The sequence below is a fragment of the Nicotiana attenuata genome, unplaced genomic scaffold (genome assembly GCF_001879085.1).
Source record: "Nicotiana attenuata strain UT unplaced genomic scaffold, NIATTr2, whole genome shotgun sequence".
In the NCBI taxonomy this organism is placed as follows: domain Eukaryota; kingdom Viridiplantae; phylum Streptophyta; class Magnoliopsida; order Solanales; family Solanaceae; genus Nicotiana; species Nicotiana attenuata.
The window spans coordinates 50,800-62,602 of NW_017671621.1; the positions used below are offsets into that span (position 1 = coordinate 50,800).

General features: G+C 41.6%; 1 protein-coding gene across 1 annotated transcript; it reads right to left on the bottom strand.

Moving 5' to 3' along the window:
- Positions 1–713: 713 nt before the first annotated feature.
- Positions 714–4,751, bottom strand: LOC109209340 (protein OBERON 3). Its single transcript, XM_019372601.1, has 2 exons — positions 2,660–4,751; positions 714–1,478 (listed from the first exon to the last, which is right to left on the bottom strand). Exons 1-2 carry the CDS (start codon positions 4,506–4,508, stop codon positions 913–915), a joined length of 2,415 nt encoding a protein of 804 aa, XP_019228146.1. The 5' UTR covers positions 4,509–4,751; the 3' UTR covers positions 714–912.
- Positions 4,752–11,803: the final 7,052 nt, after the last annotated feature.

Below are 11,803 nucleotides of genomic sequence, written 5' to 3' on the forward strand. Positions count from 1 at the left end.
TGTCCAACAAGAATAGAAGTCTGATGGCAGAATTGCTTCAGGAGAGTTGTTGAGTCTACACCCACTTCACAGATATTAAATGGATGAGTACTGTTTCCGTCTTATCAGATTCCCTTTACTCAATTGCACTAGTACATGATTCCCAGCCACAATCCGAATATAATATATCAGTATATGTTAATTGCACCTTCTCTTTTCTTGAGTGCGATGGTATGCCGCTCGAGAAGGAATTGGTCCTGTAGAACAAATTCCTCAACGGAAAGTGACACCCAAAAATGAATAAAACATAGGAGATTGTGGGAAGCAAAAAATCAGTCATTAATAACTTTGTGACACCAATTAATAGTTAAAGAAATAACCACATTTACAAATTGCTAAACGGAATACTGAAAGAATGAGATGAGGAGAAGATTCTCAATTGAGTCCAACAATTAGCTCAGACCAATTATTGCATTTCAGAATTGTTCCTTTATAGGACCGCAACATTAGTTGACAAAAATCTGAACTCAAGCTGTAAGTAGAAGAGACCAATGACCTTTGACTGCAACATTTAGCTCTCGAAATCTGGCTCAGACATTCTAACTCATGCAAAACCTTCAAATACCTCCAAATAACTAATTTGATCTTTGTCCTCAGCCTACAACAGGTGGTTTTGACTTTTGACAGTTTAAAGCATTCATTAGTAGTCATATGCATTTTGGATGTTAGACACGTTTTGAGTAAGAAAAGTAGCCGATGAAGTTCGAAATAATTCAAGATTTTACAATAGTTCACCATCATTCAACTCAAACATAAAAGGAATTGGGTAAAAATAAAAAAATAAAAAGAAGAAACAGAAGACAAGACAGTCAGCACCATTTGTCATCTAGCTGCCAATTTCACTTGAGAAATAGTCAAACTTTGCAGTTAAACTTAAACCAACAGCTGCTTAGTTGCTTCCATTCTTTTTAGCAAGCCTGCAATCTCAGATTGCATTCTCATTTTCATCTTGTAGTAATCACATTGTGAATTCTCCAATACTTTAAGCTCTTCCAATTTTTTCCTCCTCCTTTCCTCGGTCTCCTGCAAGCAGAGTTTATCAAGTTTTTCTGAATACTCTTCCTCCAGTTTCTCCGTTTTCATTCTAGCCACCCGTCTAAAACCCTCTGCCTCTCGGCGAGCATCATCTGCTCGATTCTGAAACATCCTTGCTTCTGCTTCTTTGATCCGCACAATGCTTTCCAAGCTATCAAGATCATCTTTCTTTAGTCGCTTCACAGACCATTCGTCTTCAACCATTTTAACATCTTTCTGCTGACGCTCATCAAACATCATAATATCTTTTCTTCCACTTGAAGAGCTTATGTTGTAGAAGGAAGATTTGGGAGCAAGGGAGGTAGATGCAGGAAGAGCAACAGCGTCTTTTTTTGGACCAACTTGACTACTAAAGTCTTTATCAGGATAGTTGGATGGAGGAAACTCTGACAGTCCATCTGCGTCTGTTAATCAAAGAACAAAGTTAATTGAAATTAGATAGGCTTCACGCAAACAGATAAGGCAATCATCAGCTCATGCTCAATAATCACATAATTGATAGGTATATCACTTGACAATCAGATCTCAACTGAAACACGAAGCCTGCTTACGAGTACATAATTTCCCATGTTTCTTCTTATTTTAAAAAAAAAAAGATTCCCCGCAGTAAATAAATTTCTGAATAATTTCACCAACCCAACAACACTAAACAGTTAACGACAGAGTTATAAGGGCAGCTCTAAACACTTCAGCCACTTAATTCCCAAAGTATACGATGTTGTTATCTTGCTAACAACAAAAACTGTCATTAACGTTCAAAAATAAAGATAAATCACTCAGAGCCCTTTAGGCTTTTGTTGCTCAGTCCCTGAAACATGCAATACGGAAATCAATAACTGATACACTTGAAGCAGTGATTTTAAATCATTGATTATCATCTTTATCTTCAAAATTCATTTCTCCATCAGGCATAAGGAACATCTATCTTCTGTTTTTGCAAAGAAAAATGTGTATTGTTTGCCATTGGAAGTCCAAATAATTTGCATCTTCAGTCGGGTTCAATTTTTTCAGTGTAATATCCAGATAAGCAGACATGAGATAGGAACAACAAAGGAAGGTTTCTAAGCACATTGATTATAGCCTTTATTCCCTGTATTCCTTATAGTGGTCTCTGCAGATGTAAAATTCTGTTCCTTTACTCGAGCGAAATCCATCTTCAAAACTCAACCTGATGCACAGTATTGATTTCACTATAAACGTCAGCAATATTCTCTTTTTATCGGTAAACTAAAATTCCTATTTTATTTTTATCGTATCCCAAAGAAGCACAGCTCAAAGTCATAGCTAAGATCATATTAAACAAGGATTACTTATGTCCTGTCAGGGACAACCAATAAAATTAAACGAGGTCTTTAATATAAATAACCAGTCCTTGAGAGGCTTAAGCGTTCTTTGCAAATATACATTCTAAGTTACAAAAGTAGTTCCATAATAAAAGAAACAAAGAAAAACCAAAAGCAAGAAAGAGAGAATAGTGAATTAACCTAGAAATTTGCTCAGATTACCAGTAGAAAGAACTAACCTCGAAGCTAACAGCTGAAATGAGAAAAATAAAGAAATAATGTGGTTTGGTAGGTATACTTACAATTAAAGAACTGAAAGATGAAATTGCAGACATCCGGACGAGATATCATCTTTTTCTCTAGCTTACTACGCAATTCAGCAGCCTTAACATGCAACTCCTTGCCTTTAAAATCTTCACTCCCTTGGAAGATCTTCTGAACACAGTCAAGCTCTTTCATCAATGTTTCTTCACCCCAATCTTTTGCACAAGACGTGAAGACATCTTTAACAAATCCAAACATTTCAGATGCATGACCACATCCAAGACAGTAAAATTGCATTTCAGTTGTCCCGGCAGGCCCTTTGAAGCTTGGACCTGGCTTTATAAGATTCCTCTGAATACCACAAACAGCATGACACCAGTGTGAACACGCATCACACCCAACCCAACTGCAAGTATTATTGGCACAATCGAAGTTCAAGCAAACTGGACACATGCATTCACTGCAGAATCCTTTCTTTGTTGAACAAATCTTGCATTCACAATCCTCAACAGGCAATACCCTCATACAGTTTATATTTCGACACCTTTCAAGTAAGAAAATTTCCACTAATTCAGTTGTTGATAGGGACTTTTTGCTAGATAAGAAGCTCCCGAGACCCATTTTTATTGCAACAAAAAGCTCTAGTTGAGTCTTGTGACACTTTGCGAGAGTCTCGTTGGTAAGATCACATCTCCTATTTAACCTGTTCTGAAGGCCAACTAACTCGTCTTTTCTCTCAGGTGTTGCAATTAGGCTCCTCAAGTATTCCTTTGTTGATTCAACTGTTTCATCAGGAAGCTCTTGCACAATCTGAGCCATAAGCGGAATAGATTCAGAAACTATTTCTCTAAGGATTCTCTCAGGCCTAGAAATCTTACGAGCCAGTCCTCCATCCATACTCTCCAAACCTCTCAAACTTTCTGAACCTCTTCCCCTTGAATCGCCCGATTGACCATCAATTCTTGGTCTCGCGGGCAATTCGGATGGGAAAAACGAAATGTTATCCGAGCTTGTAGTCCTATAAACACTGTTATTACATGTCTCCTTATGTAAAACTTGGCTACCAAGAGCAAAACTTCCACCATAGTTATTTGCCAGTGCAACACCCCCATCTCCAATTGGCCTAAACCGACTATGAACTGAACCATTAGTTCCTTCTCCACAATTCCAGATGTGATCGCTTCCCCTTCGATGACTCCCCATGGAATGCTCATAATACTCCGTTGAATTATGCGTAAGGGAGCAACTGGGGTTGTGGGAAAAAGCGTGGGAATAGGAGCAAGACAATGAGGCAGCTGTGAAATCATTGGAATGAGTGGTTCTTGTATTGTTAAGTGATGGTTCTAATGACTGTACACTCATACTAGGCCTCAACCTAGAAGGAAGATCACCACCATTTGGGACCACCCTATTTGAGCCAGCCAAAGACAGTGAAACATCAGGCAAAGCCAAAGAAAGGTTAAGGGTTTGAATCTTTGGTTTCTTCTCTCTATTTTCTGCCTCAATTTCCTCATCCTCAGCAGCATCCCTTTTAGATGAATTCCCATTCCCTCTATTCTCATTATTCAATTGAAGAAAATCCCTCTCTACCCATCTGTTATTACATTCCTCATTCTGATCCTCACCTAATACCATCACTTCTTTCCCTTTATAACTGCTACCTACTTTCTCAAAAACATCTCTTTCTTGAAATCCCTTCTCACAAAGGTAACTAAGAGTCAATTCTTGATAGCTAGGAGGAGCATCACTAACCATTTTCATTTCTGATACTGATTTCCCAAGAAATTGAATACCCTTTTCCCCTAATGTTCCAAAACTTACAGTATTCTCCTCAGATTTACTCTTCTCTTTTACCTTGTTGTCAGACTCGGTTGAATTTTCCACCATTTTTAATGCAAAAATAAAAATGAAAAGAAAACTGAGAGCACGAGGATCAAAGAACTTACAGATAGATAGATAGATAGATAGATAGATAGGAGAATTTCCAGAAAACAAAAGAAGAGAGAAGCTGTTCAGAGAATCTTGGGGCTAACAGTATCTTCTGCTCTGCACGACATAGCTGTCTTCTCTTTCTCTTTCTCTTTCTCTTTCTCTTTCTCTTTCTACTTTCTCTTGAGAAAAAAATATTTAGACTCCACTTGCAACGGCTGTATATCTGTCTTTTACGTTTTAAATTACTTAAAGGCTCCCCAAGTTTTAGTTATTTGATCATCTGCCCAGTTTAGACTTTTTTTTTTTTAATATTTTTGTTATCTAGTGGAATAGTCAATTATGATGTGGTAACAAACAATATACACTTGAAGACAAAAACTAGAGTACTAATAAGAATAAATTCGCTATAACTCATTGTAAAATGGATCCATACAAGATTAGTTTATGTACGGGATAAAGAATAAATAAAATCAAATTAACAGCTATTAAATAGGTGAAATTTATTGATAGTGTAGTGTTAGCAAAGTGAATATGATATTTTAGGATATAACCTGTTATCGCTATGTATATTTTGTTGTTATAGATCACAATTGTATAGTTTGTGATGATAGTCTTTGTTGCATCGAAAAATATTGCATCTCCCAACTCATATAACAATTATTTTACTTACTCTTTCCCCTCGGAAAATGTTGCATATCCCAACTCATATAAGCAAATGTCATATATTCTCACAAATTTATTATAATTAAGCTTATATTCCATCAATTTTTTGGATGAATAGCTTCCTCTTAGCAGTAGTGGCATATTTCTAATTAAATCAAAATTCAGGGAGTATTCTTGCAAATCAATCACTACTCTTTTCCTGTCATTTCCTTTTCCTCATTAAATTATTAATTTCTTTTTTCCACTTAAATGGCTGCATTCTTGTTCTTTGAATTCTTAACGCGGTGCCAAGAGTCAAAGAGAGACACAACTCACAAGTGTTGAAATTTGTGGGCTCTAGATGCCTAATTACAGAACAAACCCTGATTAGGAGCTGAATTACAGCTTCACCCCTTTAAGTGTGGGTCCCGCGTTGCATGCAACTGGCAGATTCGACAATGTAGCTTTCATTGACTTTTTATTCATAGCACTTTCGTCGGAATAATGATAAGAGTAACGGACAACGTGCAATAAGCATGAAGAAAAAGTCCAACCAATAAATATGAGTTTGGTTGTCCTTTTTTTCCCCCATTTCTTCCAAAGACTTTTTAGATGCATTATATAACTTTGGTCAAAACTCAAAAACATCACTTGAATTTATTTGATCCCATTTTTCCCAAAGACTTTTTAGATGCATTATACAATTTTGGTCTAAAACATCATTTAAATTTATTTGATAAGAAGATTTTTCAATCAATTGTACTCTTTATATGGAGACCGTGGAGGGTGACGGCATTTTTTCTTAAGATAGTCTTTTGGCTTAAAATGCTTTTTTTAACTGAAAAACTATGTGATCGAGTGTGAAGTAAATGCGATCTATTTGTTTACGAGCTAGTAATGAAATGGTCTAATGAGCACACTCTGAGTCACATGAAGTGTTCAATAAGATGAAGTGCCAAACGAATTTTTTGTCAAAGTGTTTGACCGAAAGATGTCGAAACTTTTTTTATTAAATCAATTAATGAAGATGAAGAGGTAAATCTTAGTCAAACATAATAAACTCCAGATCTAGAAATGAATCAGAAAGTGATGAACAAGATAAAATAAGGGCGATCAATCTTATTGATGTTTTTCGTTTCTTCTTTCATGATACAGTGAGGATGATCAATTTACATGATATGGTGAGGATGATCAATTTGCATCTTTTCATCTAAGAAAGTTGTAGAAGAGTGGAAAGAGAGAAAAAGAGCCCCCCTCACTTTGGAGGATTCCTCCCATATATATAGTCCTGGAGTCCTTGCTATACTCTTTTGTCGATGCGTCTCCATACTACGACTGTTTTCGTCGTTACTTGAATGTTGCTTTTTGACTTAATATGCACTGTAGGCACTTGGATTGGAGCGAGTCGTGGCGTCTCTCGCTAACCGCCACTTAGGCGGGATCCCAGTTGGGTCGACCACAGTGGTCAGATTCTGACCAATACAGTTAGTCTCTCTGTCCGTCGGGGTCGTCTTTTGTCGGGCCCGGCGGGCGGATTACAATTTCGAACAATTAGGAGAAATCTGACTGTCGCGCCTTGTAGCTTTTGGACCAAGATAATGGCGCGGCGCTCCAACAATACCATTGGACCGTCGTGACCGTTTTGGAATCGAAGCGTTTGTTTAATTCGAAACGTCGTTTATGGTTACTGACATTATGACACACGTTTTCTGGGGATTGAACCGTTTCATGCTTTATCAGTGCTAATTGGTGACTCTTGGGTTTCCCGCTTGTGGCATTTATATCCCTATAAATATGGTAAAAACACTAATCCACTGGCATACTTTCTTGGTTTATCAGTAGAATTTTGAGAGCTTTCTTCTTCCCTGATATTTCAGATTTGCGATTCTCTTTTGTTGGTCAAAAATTGGCATCTTCACCTTCCCTCTTATTTCTTTTGTTCATTCATTCTATTCATTTGAAACAAATGGCTGATTTTTCTTCCCGCGTTGATGATCTTGCAACAGTTTCGGTGCCGGAAAATGATGTTCTTGTTCCCGGAGGAGGAGAAGTAGTAGAGGATGAGGAGGTTCCAACGGCGGCTGAAGTATTGCCTCGTCCTGGGAAGCCGTGGACTGATTTCAATAGCCCTGCCAGAGAGGAACCGAAACCTGTTTCCTCAATTATGAATGAGGCGACGATTGTGGAGCTGAAGGTTAGGTAGGGGATCGCGCACCACGTCGAGATGCTGCCGACGGTGGGAGATGATATCATACATCTCGACCGCCCAGGATATTGTGCATTTTACGCATATCCTTTTATCGTCGGATATACGCTTCCTCTTCCTTCCTTGGTAGTAGATTTTTGTCGTTTCTACGAAGTGTGTCCGGCTCAACTTTCGCCGTACCTATATAAATTGTTCCTTATGCTACTCAAGTTCGCGGAGCTTGCCGGTCGGGAGATCACTCTGAGACACATGCTCAATATTTTTGCCCCCCAACTCATTCGAGGCACGATGATTCACATGCGCCATCGAGGGACGAAGAGTCTGGTGGTGAAGATGGACGATATGGCCAACCCTCATTTCTACGAAAACTACTTTTATGTGCGGACCGAGCACCTTGTGGCGGATTCCGCAGGTTCCCAAGAGATGGAACTTCGCACGTAAGTTTTTATGTCTTTTGTCGGAATGATAGTCGATCGCTTTTCTTTGGGTAGTATTGAACTGTTTTTGCTTTTGCAGCCGCGAGACTACCCCCTGTACCTGTTGATGATATTCGCGAATGGGTGAGTGCCATTCTTCCTCATACGGCGGGAGTTCGCGAATGGTTGTCCTTCTATGAGAAATATGGACGTAAGCTCCTTACTGGTAAGTAGATGCAATTTCTATTTTCCATTTTGGCTTTGTTGCTTATACGACTTTTATCATTATTAGGGAGAGTGCAAAGGGCGAGGGCTCCTCCACTTGCATTTCGCCAGTCGACGTCTCTGCTCGGCTCGTACCAAGGTCTGATGTCCGACCTACGGCAAGGAATGCTCAAGTCGAATCTACGAACGTAGCTGTGTGCACAAAAACTGCTTCCCAATCTGGGGCTCCGACTACTACTGCCCGCTTGACGGGAGAATCTTCCCGTGCTGAGGACGGGAAAGGGCCGCCAAAGAGACGACTAGTGGAGTCCGAAACATCTTCTTCTAGCGTGGTGCGCTCAGAGGGAGACATTCCTTTGACGGAGTCTTCGATGGGAGGTGATGCTAACCCGTCTGCAGTGGTAGAGCCGGTGATCGTGACCAATTCGGTGGCGGAGGCCTCGACTGTTGCCGTTGATCAACAGACTGCTGCAACAGGGAGTTGGGGCCCCGAGACCGCTATCGCCACTTTAGGCGGGCCTTCGCCTTCCGGACCGAGTCGTGCTTCTTCCTCGGCCGCAGGAAGGGGAAAAAGCACCGTGGTTGATGACTACAAATCTGAGTCTGATCTTGATCCTGATGACGTCAGAATGTTTGAAGAGGGCCTTACCCGTACGGTGGTGCATGTGGGAGGCCCGTACCGTATACTTGAAATCCCGTCGGATATTAACCTCCTGGGGGATACAGAAGACCTTGTTCCGCAGTTTGACCTTTTATGTTCTGCCGCCGTGAGTGAGGCTCTCCGGGACGTCCGTGACATCAATTTGATGCATGAGGTAGCCGCTATGGGCCTGAGGGTAAGTTTCTCTTTCCCTTTATGTTCCTTTCATTTTTGTCGACCTTGGCCTTAATCAATTTTTTTTGTTTTTCAGACATACATGGTGGAGAATGAAAGCACTCGTAGGGCCGACACTTGGGCTAAAATTTTTCTGAAAATGTTCGAGAAGTATCGGCGTTACCGCAACAAATGTCGTGAGTTGCACGAGCGGCTGAGGACGAATGCCGGTAACCAATCCCTCAACGAGGAGCTAGAGAAGCGGGACCGGGAGCTAGTGCAGGCGATTCGTAGGAGCAGCGAGCTCGAGGAGCAACTTCGTGTAAAGGATGAAGAACTTGAAGTGGGAAAAGGGGTTTCCGCAGAGTGTGAGCATCTTCAGGCGAGGGTGCGGTCGATGCAAGCTGAGTTGGATCAGAACGCCATCAGGGTCGACACGATGAGTGCGGAATGGATGGGAAAGTTAGCCGAGCTGGAGAGAAAGGTTTCTAGGTTGGAGAATATGAGAGTGCTTGGGCATCGTCTTCAGCGAGGGCGGCGGCTTTAGAGGACACTATCCGCGTTCTTCAATCTGAACAGGAATCTGAGAGGGCGATGGCGACGCTTAGGGAGGCAAGGCTCAAAGAGCGTATTGGTGAAATTGACCGGGAAGCTTCGACTTTAGGGGACCGGGTCGCTGCTCTTGAGGTCGAGAAGGCACAATTGTTGGCCCAAATCGAATCTGCCTTCGTCGTTGTTCCCCGTCACCTATATGAGCTTTGGGTACATGCTGAAGCCTAGCGGGACATATATAAGAGTTTGTGGGTAGCGGGCAATGTTTCTGAGGCCGTATATGAAGGAGCGCGGGCAAAGGCGCGAGAGGCTCGTGTTAATTGTGGATATGATCCTGCGACGCCGGAGGCCGACAAGGATGTTGATGCTGAAGAGAGACTTCCTGGAGATGGTGATGATGCTAAGTGAAAAAGTTGGTCGACTTTGTTTGTGTTTTTCTCTTTTTTTATATTCATTGTCTCTTCTATTGTTATATTTTCCTTTGGACTTGCCCGGTTTTAACCGTGTGTAATCTGCGGCTATTTGCGCAGTTGCGTTGAATAAAGAGGAATTTTTCACTGTTGTATGCCTTCTGTACTTCTCTCCCTATTTTGCTTTACATAACTTTGGCGCAAAACTTCGGATTTCCGTATGGTAAATTCCTGATTCTCAGGGAATTTATTCTCAAACGGACTGAGTAGGACTTTGATGACGGCCTTAGCAGCAGGGATGTTACTTCCGAGCTAATGTCGAAGTATTATACCGTCGTAGTTCGAGAAAGGACGAGGGAGAGTGATATGAGGTCGACTGACGGCTTATTGCCCTAAGTAGATTCATTCTTGAATTGAAAAGAGGATGTATAACGTTTTCGTTACTTTGAAAGGAGCCAATCTTGACTTGGGCCGTATGGGCGGAACCAAACTATTGCCGATTTGGGCGAATTTGCTTTTTTCTTTAGCGATGGTCCTCGCCCATAAGGGTGTCGTTTCGAGCTTTCGTCGAAATGTTAACCCGTCGTTATTCGATTGAGTTCGGACTCTTCTTTTTGGCGATGGCCCTTGGCCTTAAGGGTGTTATTTCGAGCTTTCGTCGAAATGTTAACCCGTCGTTATTCGATCGAGGTCGGACTCTTCTTTTTGGCAATGGCCCTTGGCCATAAGGGTGTTATTTCGAGATTTCATCGAAATGTTAACTCGTCGTTATTCAATCGAGGTCGAACTCTTCTTTTTGGCGATGGCCCTTGGCCTTAAGGGTGTTATTTCGAGATTTCATCGAAATATTAACCCGTCGTTATTCGATCGAGGTCGAACTCTTCTTTTTGGCGATGGACCTTGGCCTTAAGGGTGTTATTTCAAACTTTCGTCAAAATGTTAACCCGTCATTATTCGATCGAGGTCGAACTCTTCTTTTTGGCGATGGCCCTTGGCCTTAAGGGTGTTATTTCGAGCTTTCGTCGAAATGTTAACCCGTCGTGGTTCGAACGATGTCGAACTCTTTTCTTTGGCGACGGCCTTAGCCGTAAGGGTGTTATTTCGAGCTTTCATCGAAAAGTTAACCCATCGTGGTTCAAGCGATGTCGAACTCTTTTCTTTGGCGACGGCCTTAGCTGTAAGGGTGTTATTTCGAGCTTTTTGAAATGTTAGCCCATCGTAAGTCCTAGTTTTTTGGAGAGTTTTAGGTGTCCTCTAGGGGAGTCCCGATTGAGCTTAACTTGTGTGTTTCCTGGGTGAGTCCCAGTTTGCTTAATTTTGGTTGTATTGGAGAGTGTGATGCCGGAGTATTGAACGTTGCTATCTTGCTAATGTTCTTTTGATGCATATATTGGAATTTCCCTGTTTAACCCCTTCATCGTTCGGCTTGGAGAGCTCGCCGATGGGCGGGGCGATGAACTGTCCTTTGAACTTCGTGACATTTCCCTCATTGCCTCGTTCAAAACCTCCCCGAGAGGACCTAATCGGGACATCTAGGTGAGGAGAAGGAGTACGACTTAAGGGTCCATTTTCTAGAAGTGGCAATGTTTGAGATGGGCGATATTCAAGTTATTGTGTAATAGTTCTTCCACTCCCCAGTTGGAATGCTTCTTTGCTCGCTTGCCCCTGCGGCGCTTGCGTCCCTGTTTAAGGAAACAACAGAAGGTAAACCGGGATGGGATTTTCCTTACCTCGATCCGATGAATTGATGAACGGGGGTAGCTTATAGCGTTGTTTGCTCTGCCTGGCATTTAAGTGGTTGATGGAATGGTGGTTTGTGGATTCGGTAGCCGAGTTTGGCCTCCTTTTCTTCCTCTCTTTTTCTTTCAAACATGCCCTGGCTCTGCATAGGTTGGGTTTTCCTTAGCTCGTTCGTGGATCACCCGGTGCGTGGGTCATTCCATACGATGTGCCCATTCTCTTGCGGGATTTGTGCAACTGGCGTC

Coding starts and splice junctions, on each gene's coding strand:
- LOC109209340 (XM_019372601.1), bottom strand. CDS start 4,508: ATGGTGGAAAATTCAACCGAGTCTGACAACAAGGTAAAAGAGAAGAGT. Junction 1,479..2,659: donor CATCTTTCAGTTCTTTAATT/GTAAGTATACCT, acceptor TTTGATTAACAG/ACGCAGATGGACTGTCAGAG.